This window comes from Bombus pascuorum, chromosome 12, assembly GCF_905332965.1.
Source record: "Bombus pascuorum chromosome 12, iyBomPasc1.1, whole genome shotgun sequence".
NCBI classification, from domain to species: domain Eukaryota; kingdom Metazoa; phylum Arthropoda; class Insecta; order Hymenoptera; family Apidae; genus Bombus; species Bombus pascuorum.
Window position 1 is genome coordinate 6,734,648 of NC_083499.1, and position 25,293 is coordinate 6,759,940.

Consider the following 25,293-nt stretch of genomic DNA (forward strand, 5'->3'; position numbering starts at 1 on the left):
GGGGGTAGTTAACTAAAAATTCCTGCCGGATGTTAACGGTACGCGCGTAACAGGCGAGACAATTAAAAAGCGGATATGTACGTTAAAGTAATTAATTGGTTCGACGATAAGAAAACCTTTTCGCCACGAAGTTTGCCCGCAGTCTGTAATTACAACCATGAAATTGAGTAGCGATGAAGATATTCTTGCGAGGTTCAAACAAAGGGAGAACCTTCGTTTCTGGTGTTTTACGACGATAGAAATGTTGCTAGAAGTTCTATTAAAATAGGAGAAAAGTGCTCACGGGGGAAAACTAACGACTAACAAGACGGCGAAGGCAGACTTCAAATTTTCGTTGGTTCTTGCGAAACGCTACTCGAGGGTACAAGTTCTAATCGGAACGCTGGAAGGAAGGGTCTATCTTGTGGGATAAATTGCGTTAGTCGTAGCTCGGTGTGACGTCCAGGGATTATTTCCTTTTATTGGGTTCGTCGAACGAAAGTTACTGGCTCTTCTATGTCTTGGAAAAGTCCACTCCTTCGTTTCGTTACCGGTTTACCGATAATTGTGCTCCAGTTCGTATCTTGTAACACTTAGTTTAACGTACGCTATCGTTTATCATCGTCAATAAGAATAATTCTGTTTTATTTTCGCGTAATAGATGGCCGAAGCTAACGAGAATTGTTTCTGCTAACGAGCAGTAACAAAATATTGGAGTTTCCAGGCATTTCTCGCAATCTATATAGGCAGCAATTCACTGCATTGCGATGTATTTTATATCTTCGATGATCGAGGATAAGTCAAACTTTCCTTAAGCTCATTTTTAACGTGAAACTTTTCAGTATAGAATCGTTTAGAATAGAAGAGATTTTATGTGAGAAGTTTGGGCCAACATTTTCTTTCGTTCCGTAATACTTATGATGCTTCGATTAAGAGACTCTTTTTTAATTTTATAAATAAATGCGGAAGGTTGAAAATCACAGTGCTGTGAATTTTTGATAAAACAGTATTCCGCCTTTATAATTGTAAAAAGTTCGTTATATTTTTATATATTGTATTATGTTACGTATTACATTACGGAATTAGAGCTACGATACCTCAAAGAGTCAGAGTACGCAGCTAAGCCTAAATTCTCAAGACAATCGGGGAAAAATCAAATTTTTGTTACGCTCATTTTTAACGTGAAATTTTCCAGTATAGAATCGTTTAGAATAGAAGAGATTTTATGTGAGAAGTTTGGGCCAACATTTTCTTTCGTTCCGTAATATCTATGATGCTTCGATTAAAGAGACTTTTTCTTAATTTTATAAATAAATGCGAAAGGCTGAAAATCACAGTGTTGTGAATCAGACTACTGTAATTTTTGATAAAACAGTATTCCGCCTTTATAATTGTAAAAAATTCGTTATATTTTTATATATTGTATTATTATATTCACAGTGCTGTGAATCAGACCATTGTAATTTCTGATAAAACAATATTCCGCCTTTATTGTAAAAAGTTCATTATATTTTTATATATTGTATTCCGTTATATTATATTATATATATAATATATATAATATATTATATATATTATATATTGTATTATATATTGTATATTTTATATATTATGTTACGTATTATATTACGAAATTAGAGCTACGATACTTCAAAGAGTCAGAATACGTGGCTGAACTTAAATTCTCTTTCTACATGATTCTCCTTTACTACGTGTTAATCTTCAACCCGCCATATATTTAAAGACCGGTTATAGGAAACACGAGAAGTTGACCTAGAGAAATTGCATGTATCTTGAAACGCGGTAGATTTAGATTTACACGTCTTAATTAATAGTTCGTTATAACGTGTTACGTTTGTTAATGTCGCCATTTCATATTTCACGACACCGCGTAATTTTATACGTCTTGTTCGCCTGCGTTTAATGTTAGGTTATCCGAAAAGTGTCTTTCTTTTACAGACACGTCTTTTATAACGATCATCATACAAACATGAAACCTAATCTGTCCAACGTTGTGATCTTTATTTTGATAGAACGAAATGGATCATACGTGATTCGATAAAATAATATAAAACAAAAAATGTGCATCTATTATCATCTTATGAAACGAAAGAATCTTTTAGGACGACCTAATACATTATCAGATTTGTCTGTCGTACTACGCGGTAAGACGTTCGTTAATACTTTACCGACCGCTAGCGATTTAACAGCACACGCACGTCCGATCGGTATCTCAGGCACAGATTCTCCCTGGCGCCGGCTTTGTTTCGGTTTAGACTTTCCAATACCATTCTTTTCGTTCATCGCGAACGGTAAGTTTTTCAAATTGAAATAAAACTGTGGGAGCTTACAAAGCAACGCAGTTGACGCAACTGAGCAAGGCACTTTAGCACTAAATAACAAATTACTGCTCAAATAATGAGAAAGATTGTCGGCGATAAAAAGCCGATTAATAGGCTATCGGTCGGTAAGAATCGGCAACAAAATACCGATTAATGGGGTATCGGTCGGTAAAATGTTAAGATACCGTTCAGTCTACGATCTAGCCATCTAGCATTCGGTGAACGATCTTCTTAACCGAAGGATAGTTAGTTGCTTGGTAGAACAGTCGGTGAAATAGAAGTTCTAAATGGTTTTGAAAGTCAGCCAATCGGAAATTTTGTTGCGGGTTCGTCAACCAACATGGAGGGTTGTAAAGTCAATTGGCTAGAAAATCAGTTGACAAAGATTGGTGAATATGACGACGGTTGGTCCGTAGTCGTGTAGGTAATGCAATTTATCCGGTTTCCAGAGAATCGATTTCTTCTTGAACGCCATATTTACAACGGTCTGTGACGTTGTTTTATCTGATCGTTGGGTTTCCCGACCGTCTCACACGATTAATCGTCCAGTGACGTACACGCTGGATTACCACGCTGATCGATCGCCTCTACCGGCCACCGATTAGAACTGTCATCGTTGGTAACGACGGATTTTCATCGTCGCGAAGGGAATAAAAAGGGAGTAGCGAGCGAAAGGCTTTCGGGTCACGTATTGATAGATCGTTGCGTAATATCTTATGAATACCTTTTAAAGCGAATTCCACAGAGCAAGGGAACTTTACGAAGACGCGATAGTTCCCCTCCCGCGAATAATAAAAAGATTAGACGAGAGAAGCCGCGTGGAATAATCATGTTAAATAGGTCGATCGATTGGAATGTTGCGGTAACGCCGGTAACCTTTCGAATTATCGTTGTAAAACGCGAGCGAAACCCTTGGAAAAATATGAAAAGGGCGGAAACCTTATTCATCTTTGTTATTTCTCTTGTCACAGTCCGAAGAAAACGGATACAGAGAAGGAAAACTTTTATACTTAACGCCGTTCACAAACTCCGGCAATCTTCTATACGTTTACGCAATCGTGTTTTCAGGCCGAGGGAAACTTCGATAGAAACATTGCGACCAACTATATCGTACCTCTTCGTTAATAGAAAATGTTTGTTAACACACTTTGGCAAGTGTAAACGAGCGTCATATCGCTTTGTCAATTGGCTACATTGTTAAATATAATCTAAGACATCGATCGTTTTTGTTATTTAAATAAACGATTGTTCAGGCATATTCGTCCAGCTACACTGGCTACATTCTTGTTCTACCACGCTATTGTATTTATTACAAAGTTTAAGTATCAATTAATTAAATCCAAGTATATTAAACTTCGTATTTCGCATTTCGTAGTACTTTTCTCATTAGACGATGAAAACGAAATGTATTCCAGTCCTTTAATCGTATTCAGAAAAGTACGAATTTGCATAAAGATCCGCAATCTAGTTATACGTAAGCATAAGCCAGCAATAAAAGTATTCCGAATTACAGTTTAAGTTTATTTCTGTACGTAATGCAATACTTTAAGCGTTGGTCGTGACTACCCGTATGCAACGATGAATGATTACGCTAAATCGATTCATTTTAATCTCCATAGTTACGTACACCGTGTACCTGGTTTACTAATTGGCCAATGCGAAGATCGTTGGTCCAATTTACGATGAATTTTTTGCATATTTTGCAAATACGTATATCGCGTTAGATACGACTATCTTTCAAGCGATAGGTCGTTACAATGGTTATTTTTGCAACGGATGTTGTTAATTAAATTATACTTTGCGCGCGATTGAATGTTTCCGCGGGAGATATATATAAGAAATAAACTTACCAAATTACGTAACGAATACTCTCGTATTCGGAATCATATGAACTTTCGTTGGGATTGAGAAGACGAGACTCTTAACGAGCAAACGAAAATTATGAGCCAGTTAATTTACGAAGGTAACGTTGTCGAAGAAATGCAAGTTTGCCGAATAAACTGATTCTAGCTCTTTATGCGCGAACTTTGATCAAAGAATAATTACCCTGCTGATGGAATGGAATATTTCTTTTGATTTTAATGGCTCGACCGACTATTTTAATATCATTCCGTTTATTTCTTTGTTCCGTTCGCTTAATTAGTTGCGTGATATAAGTAAAATCGTTTTCGTTTTATGAATATTAAAAAATGAGAGAATATTATTGCTACAGAAAAGAAAATGTTAAAGCTTTTGATTGTTAATTTTTCGGCCAATTTCTCGTGTGCCTGCATTTGAATTTTTCTTCGGAAATATCTTACTACGTAATTTTCACTTCTGTACACCTTCGATTTCATGTTTATGTTCCAAATTGTACATTCTACAGATAGGAGAAAATGTTCGTTTCTCTCTCTCTTCATTCGACTTCTCCTAACTTGGAAATAGAAAATTGCCATTCGTCTACAAATTTCTCGAAATTCAAGGCGTCGGAGTATCCTCTTCCTTTTTAAATAGAAAATTACTTCCCACTTGTATATACAAATTTATATAAATTTCCCGAAATTCTATTCGTCGGAATATTCTCTTCTTCGTGATCGTAGAAACTTGGCGCGACACTTTTCGTTGTTAAAACTTAATAGCTCGATTTCGGAAGCAATTTCCATTCTTCTGACGAAACGGTGCATTCTAAGGGTAATTCTCTAAGTATGTCTAGCATGTGCGATATATCCAAAAACGCCCACGCAGTAGTTAAGTTTGTAAGGTCAAACAGACGATTGGAGATGATGAGTGCATCGAAAACGTACTTTATTCATGCACCAGTAATCCGAAAACGTTTCGCGTTGTGTACATGTTTCACGGCAAGAGTTGTGCATACATCGTAATGTTAAACAAGACACGTTCATCACGCTTCCTTAACTATACGTTGCTTATGCGGACTTTCCTTCCTCCCTCTCTTTTCTACTGTAACTTTGTTAATATATATGTATGTAATATGTGTCACGTACGTATGTGTCACGAATGGTACCAGAATTGTGTAGGAAATGGAAGATCGAGGTTACAGTATGTCCTTTAACAACAGTGTTCTGCCACTGCGAGTTTCGAGAGACGTATACATTAACATTTTTCTCGGTTCTCTTATCTGAGGTTGCGTAATGCAAGTACATTGTATCCGCTACATTTTCAAAGAAACCTTTCTCGTATAGTATCTATTGAATTTGTCAGTGACCGAAGGTGGCAGCCTTGTAGAATTTTGCGTATATTTCTCCAGATTTTCCTCGATAGTTTTAAAGGTACGCGGATAGTTTATGCATCGGTGCCGGTTAAATTGATTTTACAACTCTATGTATCTATAACTGGATTAAGTGGGAAAAAGTTTTCACGGGCTTTCAATTTTTTCCTTCTGTTTAACCTTTGCACGCTTGTAACGATGTTTCACACGACGCGACGTCGTGTAAAAGCTTCCACGTTTCCGATAAACCGTAGGGAAAATTAAAGCGGCTGGCTTCCATATTTCTTCGCTCGGGCTGACCGCACGAGCTTCGCCGACGCACCGACGCTTCCAATACAACGTCGCGTCGGCTCGATAAATCGTATCTATATGCGATAGCCGTGGCTGAAGGGAAAGGTTTATCCGGTGAACGTATGTATAATAACGTAATGTTGTGTTCGATGTTACGCACTTGGTGTACGTTTGCTAATTAGATTACGTGACACGTGTAGCCCAGGCTAAACTCGATTAAGAGGCGACTAGTTCTACATTATGGTGCTATGTCTCTCGAGATAAAACGTCTATTTCTATCAGAGTCTTACTTTATCGTCTATTTTCTTCTTTTCTTCTGCATTAAGATATAGACGATCCTTTCGAACACTAAATTACCGATCTGTAAAGTGTATCTAAATACGTGATATAAATACAGTGACGTATTAAGGTTTTACTTTCTTTATTAACATATTACGTGTATTAGACAGATCAATTTGAAATTTTATTAGTATCGCAGCGAGACTCGATTATTGTTAATTATATTTTAAAAGAAGACTGAAAATCTACATGGAAGCTGGAAAATATTTTGCATCGATTATATATTTAAGATTTTTTTATTGAGTAAGATAAGTCGACGATCGAGTATCTGATTTTTTTCCCTTTTCATTGTTAAAAAAATAGTAAAAGTAGAAAATTAACTTGGATAGTTCTAATGTAAAGTGTAAAGAGATTTGACAAATATATTTTACGCTTTTACTTCTCTTACGGTGGTAAAAATAGAACAGTTAATGAAACAGGTAGATTCGTTGACCCAAATAGAGTCCACCCAGATTGATCGGTCATCTGGTGGGTTCTGTTTCGTCAGAAGTAGAGCTTGATTAAATAACATAGGGTGGACGAAAATCCGGGATGCACGCAATATGTTTCTCCATTAAAGCGTTAGAAGCGTCATTGTACGTCCGTAGAGAGCTTCATCGTCACTGAGGATTTCAAAGGCGCTGCATCGCTATAGAATTCTAATCTCTCGGTACTGCACGTGTTGAACCTATCCATCTGCAACGAGCGGACTCAAACGAAGTTGCTTTTTTTCCAGAAACTTTATATGGAAATAAATTCCCAATAAATTTCAAAGAGATAACAAATTTAAATCGAAAATAGAATTCTCTGTGAAAGAAAAAGTGAAAAGGAATACCAAAAAGTTTTAAACGAATATGAAAACACAGAATTTTGTTACGATCAAATTCGTATATGCATTGAAACATCGGAGTTTGAAAGGAGGCGATTTAGCTTTTCGTTGTTGCGACTTACCTAAATCTCTCCTTTTATAAAAGTATCATAGCCTGTTTCATTGAAAACATGCTTTCATAGCGTTCAGGATAAAAGCAACGATGCACGAGAATCGGCGTCAAAATGAGAAAATTCTTTTCCAGCACCCTCTCGTTGACGTCCACGTGTATTCGCGCCTCCCGATATTGGAATTCGCGGCAACCACCACGTTTCTCGGATAACAGATTTGTCTCGATATTGCCTCGGCTAGCGATCGCACTTACATACAGAAGCTTCCTACCATTTACCACGTTATTTATTTTACAAATTCGTGGTATTCATGGTATCGCCTTTGATCTCTTCGATACGAATCAACGCTTTCACGTTGTAAGTAACTTCGCGACAAGTATCCTACGGGAGAGTTAGTGCATCGTTAATCAACGTTGCTTCGTTGTATCTTCACCCGTTGATATTCAAGGAAATTTACAAACGGCGGTAAAGCGTTGAAAGTTGCCGAGGAACCGCGTAATTAACGAAGTAGCTCGGTTCGATATCGGCTCTTGCGGGGCATCGATCGCGCTGTTGTTGTTTCAGAGGGTTGTTTTTGACCGGGAATGACTGCAGGGTAACCGTGACTCGACACACGCATGGAAATTGAATATCGTGAGTCGAGAACTGGATGACAAGACACTGTCTACCTCTGGTTTCTCTTCGTCGCGGTTCACCTTCCTTTTACCGAAAAAGCTACCTGATTCTATTGCTCGATCGATCTGCCATTCCATCCATCTCTCCACCCTATTAATTTTTTCCAGTCTGTTAAAAAAATATGTCCCTCGTCTGTTCTTTCCCTCATGCTTCAGAGAAAACGGATTTCGCTGTTTAATGAAAGAAAAAAGAAAAGAAAGAATCTCTTTGAAGCTTGAAAATGGAAGATGACTCGTATAATGCGATTAACGGAGAATTTTCATAACGTGGATCGTATTAAATTAAATCACGACCAGGATTTTATTTTAAGTTGTCAGTTAATATTCGTTACAGGAGCTTTTGTACTTTCTAAAGCTAGATTTCAAAAACAATCACGATTCGAAATATTCTTCTCCTCCGTTCTTTTTCTCCCTTTTCTATTTCCTTAATATAGTCGTGCGTTAGAAGAACATTGAAATCGTCGAAGGTAGATCTCAAATGCTAAGAATGGAAAATTACAGAAACAATTTTTTTTTCATAATAATACATTTTTAGTAACTAATATTAGGTCGTCCGAAAAGTTTCTTTCGTTTTATAAGGAAATAATAAACGCACAATGTTTTTTGTTTTATATTAGTTTATTGAATTATGCACGAACATAATAATAGAAATAGAACGAAATGGATCATACCTAGTTCAATAAAATAATATAAAACAGAAATTGTTGTTCATCTATTACCACTCTATGAAACGAAAGAAACTTTCCGGACAACCTAATACTTTTTAAAGCTTCCAAGTAGTTTGTAGTTTTTCATTAGCATCGTGCGGAGAGAAACTCGTCGATGGTTTTTACAGAAAATTGCACTAGTCCTTGAGTTAGAATCGAGCTTGTACACGGATAAGTAGCATTGGAAGGTGGCTGTGTATCGGGAATGAGATATGGAATGGAATAAGATGCGTCGACTCAAGACGCCTATATGTACGAGGATTCCAATATCATCAATAATGAGATATCCTGCGATATGGTCACGTGCAGACTTCCATCGATATCTTCCACGTGTTAACCTTTCGTTGTAATCTTTTCCTTCTTGTTAAAGTTCTCAACTTTGTAATTCTTTGTATCGAATTATCGAACAACGATCGGATTTCTCGAGTATATGGGCGAAGATTATTTTAATAATAAACTAGGAAGATTAAAATGCGATTGAAATTTTACTTTATTTTTCCTCGATCCTGATAAAATTGTTAGCAACCGAGTGATTTAAATGCAAGGTGTGTCGCGTGTCCCGTGAGAACTGGTATTATTGGATTGGAGCGAACGTGTATAGTTTCTCGATTTCAGAAGATATCGGGCATTAGTTATTCTCTTTGCAAACGTTTTATCAAGAAACATATAAATATTCTTTCAAGTGTAAAAAGCGTTTTAATAGCTAATTTTTGTGAAAAGCTCAGTTGAGTCCTGGAATCAACAGGAAAAGATACTTCTCTGCTTTCTCCTTCCTATCGTTTCTACATTTTCATTCTTTACTCTTCTCCCTTTCTTCTTTTCTCTATTTTTCTCTCCGTTATTTCTTTTCCTTTATTCTCCTTCTTCCTTCCTCTCTCCGTGTTCCATCGTTTCCTCTTTCCAATCAGCGGAAACAGACGAATTAACGATTGGGGGGGGATAAATAATTTATAAATCCGATAACAGACCGTACCGTAACCGAGGTGACTTAATCTGTTCGTAATTGGCTCGAATGGATCGTCGAAACGATGGTTCGACGTTAACTCGTTTCCGCATAATTCGATCAGATCACGTTATTTACCTACGTGCTCCAATATCCTAAGCGAATCGAGGTTTCGAAAGGATTTTCCTGCACGCACATCCGGTCTAAATTAAGGTATATCGAGCAATTTTTGCGAAGCAACGGATAAATTTGGCTTCGTCCGGCCATTTAGAATCCTTTTGTTTCTTCCAAGATGATGGAAAGACGGTAACGAGTTTGCCAAGTCACCTTTAACCAAGCAACTGTCTCGCCGTTTCCTCTCCAGTTGTTTGTCACTTCCATTTCTTCGAGAGATGATCATTCGATTGAACAACAGCAACTGCTTTCTTATTACGTGTCAATGAATTTTTATCGCGTAATCGAATAAAAATTGTCTTCCATTATCTTGCAAGAATTGGATGGAGGCAACGTACCAGTGACACGAAACGAAGTGGCAGCGAATATAAATTGCTGTTCTCCTGTCTGTGTAGATATTGGATAGCCAAACTGAATATCACTTCGTTCATAGAGCCCTACCACATGCAAGGAACAAGAGATCTGTACCTCACATGAGAAAGTTGAAGGTGGATCCATTGGTAAGTGATTCCTTGAAATACACCGGGTTTCTATCGTTTTTTTTCATAGAATTTTCGTTCCATCGTCGTATCACATTTATTATTCGCACGGCTCTGCATCGCAAGGTTGAAATTTTACTCTCAAAGTGCCCCTTTAACCGTTCGCCGTAAATTTCATCGATAAAAGATTGTTATCGTCTTTTAGAAAAATCAATGTAGCATTTCGAATAATAGCTTTCACGAGAGGCCGCTTTGAAAAGTCCAAAGGAACGTATTCTTTGGCTCGTGGGAGGATACGTGGAACGGTTCGAAAAGCCTCGTCCGGACTACCGATATAAATGTAAATGAATACGTAACTTCCAGCGATATGGAGGATATAATTGGATAGGGAACATATTGATCGAGTAAATTACGATTCTTCGATCGCGTGGAGTGCGGCCGCGGTATTGTCATCGATCACTTCGCAGAGAACGTTCCGTTTTATATGAAACTTTCGTAAATTTCCATCGTATTATATTCGTTTTCCGACCCTTTTACTCGATTCTGAGAACGCGAGAAGCTCTAACCAAACAGTCATTATTTTCTCATTGTTTGCTTCAGGTCATAGAACGGGAAATGTCAAAGGAAAACGAGCGAAATCTGTCTTTAGACGCAGACGGAAATATTTGACGTTCCCGTTACCATTTTATCGCTATTTTACCCTTTTTCTGTTGACCATCCTGACCATTTATGATCTCGTCCATTAATCATTCGACGAAGCTCGTAAAAGAGAAATTAACTACTTGGCATTTTCGAGGGGTTGGAGTTCTCGCGTTGGTGCAAGAGTGGATTCGAATAAATGTTTTAGGTGCACACGGCGGTACAACAACCCGGATTCAAGAGAGTGAAGAGAGGATATAAACCACTCAGTGTGGATAATCTTGTATCGCCCTACCAAATGAGTCAAATGAATCCTGGGAACAGAGATCCGTCGGATCCGTTCTTCCAATATCAGTGGTACTTGAAGAACACTGGACAAAACGGTGGCAAAGCGAAGTTAGACTTGAACGTGAAGGCAGCCTGGGCTCAGGGGGTTACTGGAAAAAACGTTACCACAGCTATAATGGACGATGGTGAGATTCTACTTGGATTTCTCTATTTTAACACTAGAACTACCACACCAGCCAAATTGATTGGTTTTGCAATTTTATTTTAAAATTCCTACTTCATGTTATATTTTTTCCCTAATGATGTAATGACTTCTGCAACGATAACTAAAAGAATAATATAATGAATTTTATTTTGTTTTTTATGTATTCAAACTTAGAATAATTTTGTATCAGGGCTACTTATACCAGTTGTTGGAATACAACGATATTTCACGCATAGGCACAACACTCTTACACAGGCATTTGAACAGGACACTTACACAGGTCATACTCATTACTGTATAGAGAGTAGGGTTCAAAATATTTAAGGAATCATGAATCACTACCTACGTTTAGTCTGAGAGTAACTGGCCAACAATCAACAATTCTTACATACGTTGTTAATTATATCACTCGCTTATATACATCTGGTTCTGTAGTTCTGTTTAATAAATATCACTGAATATTATTTTAACATAAACATTATATCTTTCACAGATTATTAATCTTAACTTCAAGATTAAATTCTAACACCAATACCAGTCAAAATGATCGGTAATTGTCAAGGTGTAAGAAGGTCCTGCAATCTGTTTATCAAACTCCAATTAACCAGTTTTATCGTTTTCTGCAACTTCCTACACATTTTTAAAATTTTTACCGCGTATCATTCGATATGATGATATTAGGTATCATGCTAACATTAGAAATACCACACTAGTTAAAATGACTGATTATACAATTTTATGGATGTATCAACCCACGTTTAGGGATCATGGTTCCAGATGGATTAATAATACCAAAAATGTACTTCATAACATGGAATTTCTTCTGTAAGAAAGTAATAAATCAATAGAAATACTCTATTATTACGTATTTTTTAAAGACCAGTCATTTTGTCTGGTTTTGGTAGAAATAGTGCTTCGTGTTAACTATCGATAGTTCTAATGTTAAACTATTTGGATAGTGGCGTAATAGTACCATTTATTAATTTCATCTTCTTATCGCTAACTCTTACTGCTACTGTATTTGCTGATCGTTTCGTCCCTTTGGTTCTCGCCTTTGTTGTGGGGATTTCCCTATTGCACCGTATTACATTTTGTAGCATTTTATATTATATTTTCTTCACAGTATGTTATACAGTTCGGGAGAAGTTACTAAAACTATTTAGATATCGCTTTAAATGTACTACTGGATTTTCACACTGGTATAGAAATACAACGTTTACGATATCACGGTGTAGTTTAAATCGCGGAAGCGGATTATCGCTATTTTACATATACATATTATACGTATTTTCTAGGTCATGTAGGTACGGATACGTAGGACGATTTGGTGCGATTTAACGGGCATAATTTTACCCGTGGCATCTGGAAATCTCATTAACAGAAAGCGTTTTAACTTAAATTACGCGACGCATGAATGTCTTGTATTCCCGAGGTTAGTTGTATTAATTGCACGTCGACTAGCATTGCTAGGTAATCAGTTACTAGTGCTATCGCTACATAGCTTCATTAATTATCGTTATACACTGTTTCCTCGTATACTTTAATCTTTGTTTCTAATCTTTTGTGAAAATAGTCTTCACTGGTATCGTGCAGAATAGAAGATAACTGGGTAGTAAATCTTTTTTGTAAATTCTCTAAGTCCATTTCCATAAACACGATAACAATGATACAATGTAATCGCTTTAGCAACATGCATATTAATGTACGCGAACGAAACACGAAGAGAAACCTGTATTTGGACTTCGGGAATTGATTGAAACGTACGTATCGTACATTGTTTCATACGGAGACGAGGGATTTTCAGTGATAGCCGATAGCTAGTGGATCAAAATGTAACAAGCTCAGTTCTGTGATGATCTTATCGCTCTGATCGGTTATAAAATCACGAAACTCGACATCTCGTGGCTTTTTTATTCTTTACATTGCTGAAAACAATTTTTGGAAACCGATTCTCAACGAGTTTCATTTTTGAATAAATAAGGATATACCAGGATGGACCAGCTTGATATCCGATTGGATTTTGTGCAAAATATTTGTTACTCAATGCAACGGTGTTCCACTCGTAAACATTGAACGAACAGATATGCATTTCCATCGTTTGCGTAGGGATTTTTGTTTTTTTGTTCCTTTTCAACGATTTCTTCCTTTCTTTTTTTTATTTCCTGTTTTTAGTGTGACTGTTATTGGATCATATATCGAAGTCGCTACATTCAAATAAAAGTTGGATTTACACTGGCAGTTGATGTATTGACTGAACGTTCTAAAAATACAAACTTGGTCTCGTGGTAAATAACAATTTCGCTACATCGCTGTTCGTGATATAGCAATTGAGCCAGTCATAACTTCACTCATCGACTTCTCCTAAGATAATAATGCATTTGCTGGTAGTCAGAAATTAGATTCACAACATAGTTAAACTAATGTGACAAGAAATAATCCATATCTTTGCTTATCGTCCAATGAAAATTAAACGATGGTATAAAAACTTTTGTTACGACGCTCATAACTTCATGACTGAATTAGGTATAATTCTTTTACGATGTAATTAGACGTCACAGTAGTAGAGAGAATATTTCATTTAAATGTTTCATAAGAATTGAATATATATCGAATTTAGAAATGCTCGAGTGTTTCGTTGCTTTTTCTGAAGAAAGAGCATTTTTCGCTATGAAAGAAGAATTCCCATTCTGTAAATAGCAATCGATAGTTCCTGATAGAAAAGCGTGTAACTGATGGCCAATCTCGATCGTTTATTAAGTCCAGAGCCTCGATATCGTCTCTGTCAAACTGTAATCTGGAATATCTCGTGATACAGCTTGTTAAAGATTTTAGCCTTTTACGGCTTTACCTCGGTTTTATCGATTTCGCCCGACAGTCATCGTTCGGCAAACATAGCGATAATATCCCGCCGTTAGCGTTGTCGATCACGCAATATTACGAGTTTAACGCCGCACGAAACTCGTTGATACTTTAGATAAACAAATTGCTCCATTATTTGGTTGACTTTGATCATTTCGCTCTAATCTTCCGCTAATCTGTTGGAATAAAGCGAATTGTATAATATTCGGCGAATAAAGCGTTGTTTCGTGGATTCGGAAGACTAACTATCAGGAATTTCATCGTTCGCGAGTCAATAGTCGTAGAAACTCCAATTATATCTCGTGTATGTTAAACCCATGGTACCTCATGAAACTTTTCCATATTTGAATATACACATTTTCCTACGAATACCCACATCATGTGAATTATACGAAAAATTTGGAAATTTGATTAGCAACGTATCGAGACTCGACTACGATGAAAGTATCGGTAAAATTCGAAGCAATTTGAATGGTTCACGATGATTCGATATATCAATTAATAAGTTTTAACGTTCAGTGGAACCAGCTTTAATCTCGTGTTATAAAACTATGGAATACTGACTCTGCGTTATAAGACTACAAAGTATTTCAGTCTTTCCCTTCAAACATGATATGTAAATATCTAACGTTGGAGAATACGCTGATGAAATTGTAAAGTAAGAGGTCAGTCGTGTTGCAAGGGAAGCTTCCTCTTCACACGGAACTCGGGCTTAAAGCTCTTCGAATGATTAGCCCGCGGAAACTTTTAATGGACTTTGCGTAATCCTGAAGTATCTCCTCTAGTGTTTCCATTCCTTGGTCTACCGGATTACGTATTCTATTTTGAAAACGTCGATTCTTTATTTTTGTTCCAGGGGTCGACTACATGCATCCGGATCTAAAATACAACTATGTAAGTACGATCATTACACGTAAAAGAAGAAAATATGGTGATATTATACGTAACCGTGGTTCAAGCAAATAATCCGAACACATAGAAATTCGCTATAAAGTCGATGTCTTATCGGCGTAAAAGGTTGAAAAATTGCGTGGAAGATCATTCTGTTTACCTTCCTTTCAACGCGTTTGCTGCCACATCTCGGTGGCGTTTTATTGTAACCGCAACACATTCATAAGGTACATTAGCATAATACTGAATCGCACGCGTTGAAATTCAAATCGAGTTCGTAACCATTTTATCACGACGAACGGGCGACGATAAAAATCCGCGGAGCGTCCATTTTGTGGCAGTCGCCGCACTGGTGTCCTACCCAGGATCTACTCGAGCAGACGGCCATTGTTCCCCGGTATAACGTCGTTAATCAACGCGACGAGGTGTCTTTAACAGCGGTCTTTGTCCTGGGAAATGAAATCCGACCCAATGGAAAATCACAGAGAAACGTATCGCACGGCTTGGACAACGCACTTTCAGATCTATCGGGGACAATTACGAACGCTTCGAACGTTTTCAATTTTTCGTTTGTTGCGATTTGTTAGTTAAAATGCAATTATTACTACGACGATATATTACAACCGACGAGAGAATATCAAATTTTCTATCCTCGTGGAAAACTATAGCCGCTGAATTTTCAACGTACGCGATATATTTCACCGTTCGCCATACCACTAATGACGAATATTAGTCATTGGAAATATCCTTCTGATTCCAACAACTCTGTTTTATTCCGAAGAATTTACAAAAATCTTGAAAGCGTCGATAGCGAGCATATTTGCTGGCGAGTACGCGCCTCTAGGAAAACGTCTTTGCCTTGAAAGTTGAAAGATTGTCCGTCGAAGGCAACTACGTACGTGTTACGGAGAATAAACGAAGACAGAGGAGAGACATAATTTCTATTATTCGCGAAAGAACAGTCTGTTTTACGAGCTGTCTCAGCCACGAGTTTCCGAGTGAAGGGAGTCTCTGGTACGTTCGATTCAGATCACGTAGCTTAGCTAGCTCCTCGAGATCTACTCGATGTCTTGCAGGAATAAGAAAGTCAGCGCGTTAAATGCGGTTAGTTAAAGAGGACGATAACGTGTGTCGAATGACGTTGAAGGAGAAGTTGAAGAATTCACGCTCGGAAATTACAACAAATACTTGGCAGATGTATTTTGGATGACAGCGACGTAGAATTATTTCGTTTCGCGGCGACGATGAACGTTCAACCTATGTGCTGGGCTGTCGAGTTGATGTCGAATATAGTTAATGGAAACAGTCAGCGGAAACGTTTCATGAACAAAAACAGTAAAGATGTCGTGAACATGTGAGGGGGAAAAGATAATAAATGGGTGAAGTTTCTCAAGGTTTTTCTAAAGATCGGAGGCTGAAAGGCGAACAGACAATGCAACACCCACGTGTCACAGAGGCTCGTAATCAACTTTATAAGGGAGGAGACAATAAGGGGAGAAAGTTGGCTGGACGTTAAATGACAAAGGATGGAATTTTCCAGCATAAAAACTAGCAAACTAATTACCATCCTGATACAATGTTCATCGTGTTGTTCAACGTCGTCAGGGGATAAATTCGTAGATAAGAAGGAAGGAATTCGATGGAGCGAATTTAATAAAGTTTGCTCGAGTTCTTTTTATGACAGGAACGGCAATGAATTTGTCAGTATTAAGTTGGGCCATTACACTAAAACATCTAAAGATTCTGGAATTTTTATCAGTGTCATTCAATTAGAGGGTAAAAAATGAGGTGATATGGACGTGAAACAAGAGGAGAAACATGAGAGGGAATTGGGAAGGACGAAGGGATGAACTGAAGGGCAGTTTTCGGGACGAAGATTAATAGACGAGTGACGTTCTGTGGATACGAGGAATTTATGGGGTGTAAAATTAATAGGAAAAAATTCCCATGCTGCACAAATTATGTCGGTGGGTTCTGTGTTCGATTAATTAACGAAGCCAACGAGTCTAGTTATTTTTGTCGGAAATTTATTCTGATTTATGGTTATACAAATTTGCGAAATATTTTATGCGCAAAAAATTCTCTTGACAACGTGATATTTATGAAGAATAACGAGGAGATTACCCATGAAATATTAGTAATATTTTTATCATGACAGAAGAGGCATGTAAAAGGAAAAGCTGACATGAAGAACATTGCAATGACAATGTCAAGAAAATTCCTGCTTATCAACCTGGAGAACAAGAATTCGATTCTGAGTCAGATAAAATAAAATAATGTTGTGATCTGATCGACAACATGGATGACAGTAAGAAAAGGATAATTTCCAGTCGATAACACCAGAGTGTAATTTTTACAATGCGCAGTAAGTAAATAGAAATAACAAATAGAAATTACAAAGATGAAACTTTCAGCAATGCGGTCACATAAAAGTTACGTTACGAAAGAACAAATAAGTGTATTTCCTTCACCTTTTCATCCATTGGAAAAACTCCAGGAAACTTTCATCTTAAAGAATATCGCTACTCAGACCAATACTGATTTCTTGGTGTGTTATACTTACCAATCGGATTGTTGTCGTATTTTTATTTCATCTTCTTAAAAAGAGAAAAAAGAATTCGCGTAGGATGGAAATCCGTAGGATGTCGATTTTCTATCAATTTTAAATTCCTAGAATTCTCCTCGTAATCAGGAAATAGGATACCATTTTTGTTGGAAGATACAACGAAACTAAAGAAAAATCCTTCGTATGTTTTAGAACGCCAAAGCTTCTTACGACTTCAGCAGTAACGATCCTTATCCGTATCCACGGTATACCGATGATTGGTTCAATAGGTGAGTAAAATGACGCAAAATCCGTATTACCGTGAAGCTGCAATCTACAGAGTGGAATTTTAACGAAGTTTACAGGATTAAATATTTGCTATATAAGGTACAATCGGCTATTTTTACTAACGAGATTAGAAAGGGGTTGGCCTTGGTTAATAATAACTTGAGAGAAACGCGAAAGCTCGGCACGATCGCGTAATTAATGATTACCGGGTAGCAATTATCGTGGACGCTGGGGTAGATGGTTATTAACGTTGGGAAATTGTTTCGAATTTTTATTGCAACTCTATATTGTTTTCCCACGGTGATTGAAGGTGACACTGCTCACCGAGAAGAAGGCAAGGAACAGGATATCGATGTTGCAGTCGGGACAAATCGATGAAACTTTTTATTCGATACCGAGAAATGTACTTTGCGGTTAGCGAATTAAAAAGAACGGCCCTTTCTTCGGTTTTACATTTAAAGTCTACAGGAGGATCCGGTGAAACATTGAAAAGAAACTGATCGCGTAGCTTGGCGCAAAAACCTTCTATATCACGACGAGGGAGACTAATGTATTTCTTTTCCAATTCCACTGGTTATTTTAATTTCACTCGGAGAATTATTTTCCATAATTTCCGTAGCATAGCTGTCGAGTGGTCGTATCTCTTACGTAAAAATGTTTCCATGAACCCATCATTTATTTCCCGCGATGGCTTACGCAATCTTTTTCCAGCAATTTCTGCGAGTTCCTGCCGTTGACAAGAGCTTTCTACCTCGAATAAATACCGCGAAAAGCCTAATACGACGAGCGAACGGTTCTACTCAAAGCGTTTCTCGCCCAGCATTCTTTAAAGTATCTCACTAAGGGAATTTATCATACGAGTTGCCTGTTTTCCATCGGTACTCGTCCTTCCAGATGAAACATTTTTCGTTTCTCAAATATCTCTCTGTCGAATCTTTCCCCTTTAACCTTTCCGTTTTGCATGTTTCGACAGAGAAACATGGATCTCCGTTCGAACAAATCCATCAAGAAAGAAATTCTAGACAACTCTATCTATGGTTTACTGTATTTTCTGACGGAGCGAAGAATTTAACGAATCACGCTTCGTTTCGTGTATTCAGCGAGCGTATCTATAATTCGATTCTTCGTTTAATCGAAGGAAACGAGTTTATTCAGCGAATAAACGAGGAATTGATTAAAACGCTTTCTGCACCGTCTCTACGAGGAATTTGTCAATCCGACGTGGAATTACACCATGACCTCGTCTTAACGTAATTCATCTTTCTTACTCTATGTGTGTGTGTGAAAAGCTTGATGGAAAATGAGACAGGCGTTTCACGGCGATCGCCTCGATCGGACGTTGATACATCTGCGACAAAGTCGTTCATATCCTCTTTATGACGTGCACTACTCGATTTTATTGGCTCAATCAGAACGCTGTAATAAAGCTGGACGCTAAAGCTTTCAGGAACGTGACGAAAGAGAATCGAGTGGGTGTGACGAAGCGAACGATAAAATTCGTTGGAACGTTTGCGTCGTGACTTGGACTCGAGAATCGCGAGATTCCACGTCTTTCCCAATATCTTTGCTGTATCGTGGTACGCCTGAAGCTTTCAACAGTTCGTTTTCTGTCTTCTGAACGCTTTGTTTGCGCCTCCACTTACTCGATGCAATATCGTTTCGCATGCTTTATCCGTTTGTCGTCAGCGAAACTGATAGTCACACGGTATTGCTTTGAGGAATGTTTGACTCAGACGTTTTGTAGTTCCACCCGTGTTCACGATAGATGAACTTTTAAAAGAGAAAATCGAAGATAGAATGTAAGTTAAGGAACGTACTGCATCCTTAAAATTTTTGTATTTAGAATCGAGAATCTCGTGAGAAGACGAGCCTGATAAAATATCGAATGTCATCAAGCTTCTAACGAACGCTGTCTCTTCCCTGTAATTATTATTAATTATTAATTTGAATTTTGTTTGAGTAATTTTTATAATAAATAGCCGTGTCTTGGCTTCCCTGCTTTTTAGTTTAATCGCACAGTATATTCAAAGATCGTCGTGATCTGTTGGTCCACTCGTCCTTTCGTTAATTACTTTGTAATTTATCCCGCTTGGCTGAGATTTAATGGCGAAGACGTCACACGACAAATGATCGTTTAACCTTTGAAATGTGAATTAATATGACTCGAATGAATATCGTTCTATAGCTCGAATCGAAGGGATACCATGTAATAGGGAATATTCATTTAATTTTGTTTTAATTAGAAAATGCAAAGCTTATAAACGGCAGTGGCATATTATCACAGGCAATTGTAGATTGTCTTGGCTATGGATTGTATAATAAAACCGTATTTGTCGTGGCCCATTTGCGGTACCTCTGGCACCAGATGCGCTTGTTCATTTTGCAGCTGTTTCAACCTGACGTACAGAACAATAAAGGCAGCTTATTAAGTGGTAAACGTTCTTGGTAATTTTCCAGCGGCAAATTTACCGCAATAAAATTTTCATTAAACGTTCTTTCAGGTATCGACGATGGCATTCCTTTGACTCTTTTTGAGTTCGCGAAGCGAGTACGCTTGTGTCACGATCGCTCATAAATTCTCATTTAAGAGGATTGTATTTGTTTCGTGGCGATACGTTATTCATGATTGCGACGAACCAACGGGGAAAGAACTTTTCAAATATCGTGCATCGTTTATTTTCATTTTACCCGTCTTGTTTCCTCACCAATTTTATTATCTTCAGCGTTGCACAAACAACGAATAACCGAAGGAGAACTAGCGTGCAGACGATTCGAAGGAGGAAAACGATAGTTTGTTTTCCCCTCTATGAAATTCCTCGCCCTAACGTTTCTACGAACTTTGATAATTCAGATCCACGAACTAATCGAGTCTCTTCAATTCGATTTACACGCTCTAATCGCTGTTGATCATCCGATAATTGACACCCAGATTCCCAGCACGGAGAATCTGTAGTAAAAACATTTTCCCCGTCACGCAGACATGGTGGATTTAATTAAGGTGTTGTTTTTCTTGAAAGCCACGGAACCAGGTGCGCCGGTGAGGTGGCAGCAGCCCGGGACAACGGCGTCTGTGGCGTGGGCGTAGCTTACGACTCGAAAGTCGCCGGGATCCGAATGTTGGATCAGCCTTATATGACCGACCTGATCGAAGCTAACAGCATGGGACACGAACCTGACCTCATAGACATTTATAGCGCCTCATGGGGACCGACGGACGACGGAAAGACCGTGGACGGACCGCGAAATGCGACGATGAGGGCCATCGTGCGCGGCGTTAACGAGGTGCGTATTAGTATCACGTTTTTTACCCTCTTCTACATCACCCATAGGATCTTCTTAGTGTCCTGAGAGAGAGAGAGAGAGAGAGCGAGAGAGAGATAACCCCCGTACCTTGAAACTTGCTGGATTATTTATCGCTATCTTCCAAACTCTGTAACCATAGAACATAGAGAGATATGGAAAAGTTTCTGGTTGAATAGATCTGTCTTTTTATGTTGCAAAATAAATTTTAAAGAAATTTTAATCGTCGGAACACAGAGTGTAAAAGCACGTAAAAGAAAGCAGCACAACGATAGATCGTGTCTGTTTTTAACTTTTACATTCTTCCTGTGCAATCATCATGCGATTCCATCGCTCATCGCTGTACAAATTCGCGTCACCATGGACTATACAAATTTGCGTTATCGATGAGATTTTGGTAAAGAATGATCACATTATTGGTAAAACCGTTTGGTATCACCGATGAAATTTTGTTCAAACACAATAAATTATTGATCTGCTCGATGTCGTTTCGACACGTTTACTGTTCGATGTTGGTTTGAAATTGGTTTTGGTTTTCATTCTACGGTTGACGTTAAAACCGAGGTGACCTTTACGCGCGCCATCACCGCATAGCGTTCTGATTTCTCATGAGAGGGGACTTCAGCGCGCTCCATTTTAAACTTTTATGGAAACAGCGAAATGTAATTTTTACGTTGATAAACACACCGTGACAGCCGTTCCACCCACGATATATGTCATCCATATTTCAGTAACGTATCACGATTTAGACAGGGCATAGAGGAACTTCGATTGTCGCGATTCGTTTCTATGATACGCAATCTGTTTCTGATATTGTATCCTGTGGGGACGAGTGTTATCTAGTTGCTAGTTTCCAGCACAAAACGAGACGTCGGCAAATGGTATTAAACAGGGATCGGTTTCCACTGTGAAGTTAATGTATTTTGTCGTCGTTAGTTAACCAACTGAACTTTCTTTGTCGATTGAATACGCTGAAAATCATGTTACAGTTACTTCGATTGCAACTGTTGTTACGAAGGTCCCTTTTGCGAACTTGTCGTCTAGAACTTTTAGTTTGTGCACGAAAATTGCAATATTTCATTTGCAATTTATTTTTCAGTCAATTCGCGTTATTCAATTTTTCTGAACTTCCATTGCATCGACGAAAAAAAATTTCAAAAATCGATCCAATTTAATTCCTTTGCTATTTTTTATGTACGAAAATTGCAATATTTCATTTGCAATTTATTTTTCAGTCAATTCGCGTTATTCAATTTTACTGGACTTCCATTGCATCCACGAAAAGGAATTTCAAAAATTGATTCAATTTAGTCCGCTGCTATGTTTTGGGGACGAAAGTTGCGATGTTTCATTTGCAATTTATTTTTCAGTCAATTCGCGTTATTAAATTTTACTGAACTTCCATTATTGCATCCACGAAAAGGAGTTTTAAAAATCGATTCAATTTAATTCTTTGCTACTTTTTGGGAACGAAAGTTGCGATGTTTCATTTGCAATTTATTTTTCAGTCAATTCGCGTTATTAAATTTTACTGAACTTTCATTGTATTCACGAAAAGAAATTTCAAAAATCGATTTAATTTAATTCTTTGCTACTTTTTCTCCCATCTGGATTCTACAATTTCATGAAATTTTATGAAATTGAATTTTCTTTTACATCACTGTACGATGAAATATTTCGTTCGAATTATAGGAACTCTCTTTCTACCTCAGATCTGTGTAATAAGCTTTTACGATGCATCTGCTGTTCCAATATATTTTTTTATAAATTGATAAAACAATACACGCTTTATTAATATTTGCAATAATGTTGCATCGCACATAACTTTTATTTTATATTATTTCTGCTTGATCCGATTTAACTCTCAGCGAATATTTTATTTTATTGAATAAAGAGAAAAGTCGATTGAAAAAGCTTTTATCTCTGTATGACAAATAATTGTACTTATAAAAACAGAGACAAGAGATAAAATTATTTATATAATTGGACAGAACAATAGTACAGGAAATGTAACTTGGAAAGTAATAAACGTGAAATGTCTGCATGAATCGAAATTGATTCAGCCACATGGCTTAAAGTACCTAATAGATTTACTCTGAAATTCTAGTAATCTTTTGTGGGCAAAACTCGAGGGACTAAGTGCAACCTTTAGTGCTTCTCCATTTTACAAGTATATATGACGTAAGTTTAAGCTATGGTTTATGTAATTTACGCAAGCCATAGTATTTACGAGACGTTTCTACGACGTTTTTCATTTAACGATAATTCCACCGTGAAATTTGTTCTCGTAAAGAATATGTGTCTTCTTTTTGTCAAAGTTGCTTCCTCTGTAGTTCGAATCACGTACTCCAGCAGCACATACGGCAATTTCCAGGATACGCGTGTACCGTGTTCCCAGAGATTTCTGTGTTTTCGCTAAAAACGTTACGACATTTTAGCTTTCATATTTTCCTTCATATTTTTTTGATGCCTAGCATTTCCACCCTCTGTCGCTATTTATATTTCCCACGTTTAATTTACTTATCATATTTTCCTCTGTTCACTCTCCTAACAATTTAATTGCATAATTTTGATCGTTACAATTTTCAATATTTCACGAGTTATAATAAGTTTGAACGCTGTTCGTATGCAACTTCTACCGAAGTTTCTTTTAATTACCAAATCTTTCTCGCTCTCTCTTCGTCTTGCGTCTTTAACCGAGAGAATTTGTTTTTTCATAGAAAGAAAGGTCAAGAGGTAATAAAGTTAATTCGTCAACTTCGTCTTTGCAGAAACGGTGTCCCAATTAACTTTCTAATTGCGCCGTGAACTTCTGACGGTCGTCACGTCAACGGAAATCACTCAGTGGTGCTTTCAAGCCGTCAGTAAACAAAGTATCCTTCGACTCCATCGATCGTTCTGCGTGAAAGCTCATGAATACATCCTTTGGTTCGCTACTATTCGTTAGAGTTTCGCGTATGGCGTTAATAACACGGAGTAATTAAAGTTTTCCTTGACAGAACGTACTCGCGACGTTCCCACCTTTTTTACGATCTCTTTATCCAGATCATCGTCCTATTTTAAATTTGTATCGTGGGTAGCACACAGGATAAAGGCAGAATTATTTATCTTACAAGAAAAATATCGAGATTTTAAAAGATTTTTCGAACGAACGTCGTGTGGTACACGTCGTAGGTGGAATTGGATTTGTCAAGCATGTAATAAGTACGTGTTTCTAACTCTAAAGAGAGAACATGCAAGACGTGCTTCGATTTTTCCGAGAAAAGCCGACTTGTTCGAGTTTCCGTAATTCCCATAAACCACGGACGAGTAGCCAATAATTGCTTCGAATCCAATCAGTGTCCACGTCATTGCGAAAGCGTCGATAATTTTCATCCAAAAGACGGCGTAGTCGAGTAGACTTAATTACCGAGATAATGAAATCGATTCGTGTAAAAGCCACGGACGTAGCTTACGATCACTTTTCTCGATCACGATAATTCTAATTGTGTAATTTAGAGGCAAGGATTAGACAGATTCGAAGAAAAGCAGCTGGATTCGTATTTATTGCAGTCGATGGCTCGTGGCGATCATTAGATTTCGAATGCAATTACGAGAATCGGAACGAGATGTTCGAGGACTCACTCGTTGGAAGCTGGAACGTCGATCGACGCGTAACTGTTTATCGTACTCGTAATGTGAACGCGACTACTACTAATTAGCCGAGTAATTCGTTTCATCGAATCTCGTATGTTTATTTGCAAATTAGTTTGCTCTCGTGTTTTCAAATAATATCGAACGAGGAAGCGCGTATTAAAAAGCACGCTCGTCGATTCTTAATTAATTTCCATCGAACTTTTCCAATCGCTCGGCAACTTCCATTTTCCAATTACGCCACGCTATGACGACCTTTCGCTGAGAACGACAGAAGCATCAATCGATAAGTGTCAAGATCCGCTCTGTTCACGGATATTTCAGGGACCACGGCTCCCGTTTCGGAATTTCCCCTTAACAACCAGTCGTCACACATTCGATTTGTGACAGGTCGTTACGCCGCGCTGCCAGCCAATTGGGAGCGGAAGTTCTTCGGGGACGTAGCTGTCGACCGAGAAATAAACTCCAAGTGTACGCGTTTCTGCGCTACGATCTTCCATCTTCGTTATATTTGAGAAATACTTCTAAGAAGAAATACTACTGGTCTCTTAAATTCCAATAAATCGAGAAACTTCATCGTAGTTCTTGCGG

General features: G+C 37.8%; 1 protein-coding gene across 1 annotated transcript in view; it reads left to right on the forward strand.

Moving 5' to 3' along the window:
- LOC132912777 (neuroendocrine convertase 2-like) overlaps positions 1-25,293 on the forward strand; it is a 39,590-nt gene that overhangs the window by 2,346 nt on the left and 11,951 nt on the right. Inside the window, 5 exon segments of the mRNA XM_060970500.1 lie at positions 9,971-10,075; positions 10,902-11,166; positions 14,902-14,939; positions 17,695-17,771; positions 20,787-21,051. Coding sequence (XP_060826483.1) covers positions 9,971-10,075; positions 10,902-11,166; positions 14,902-14,939; positions 17,695-17,771; positions 20,787-21,051 — 750 coding nt within the window.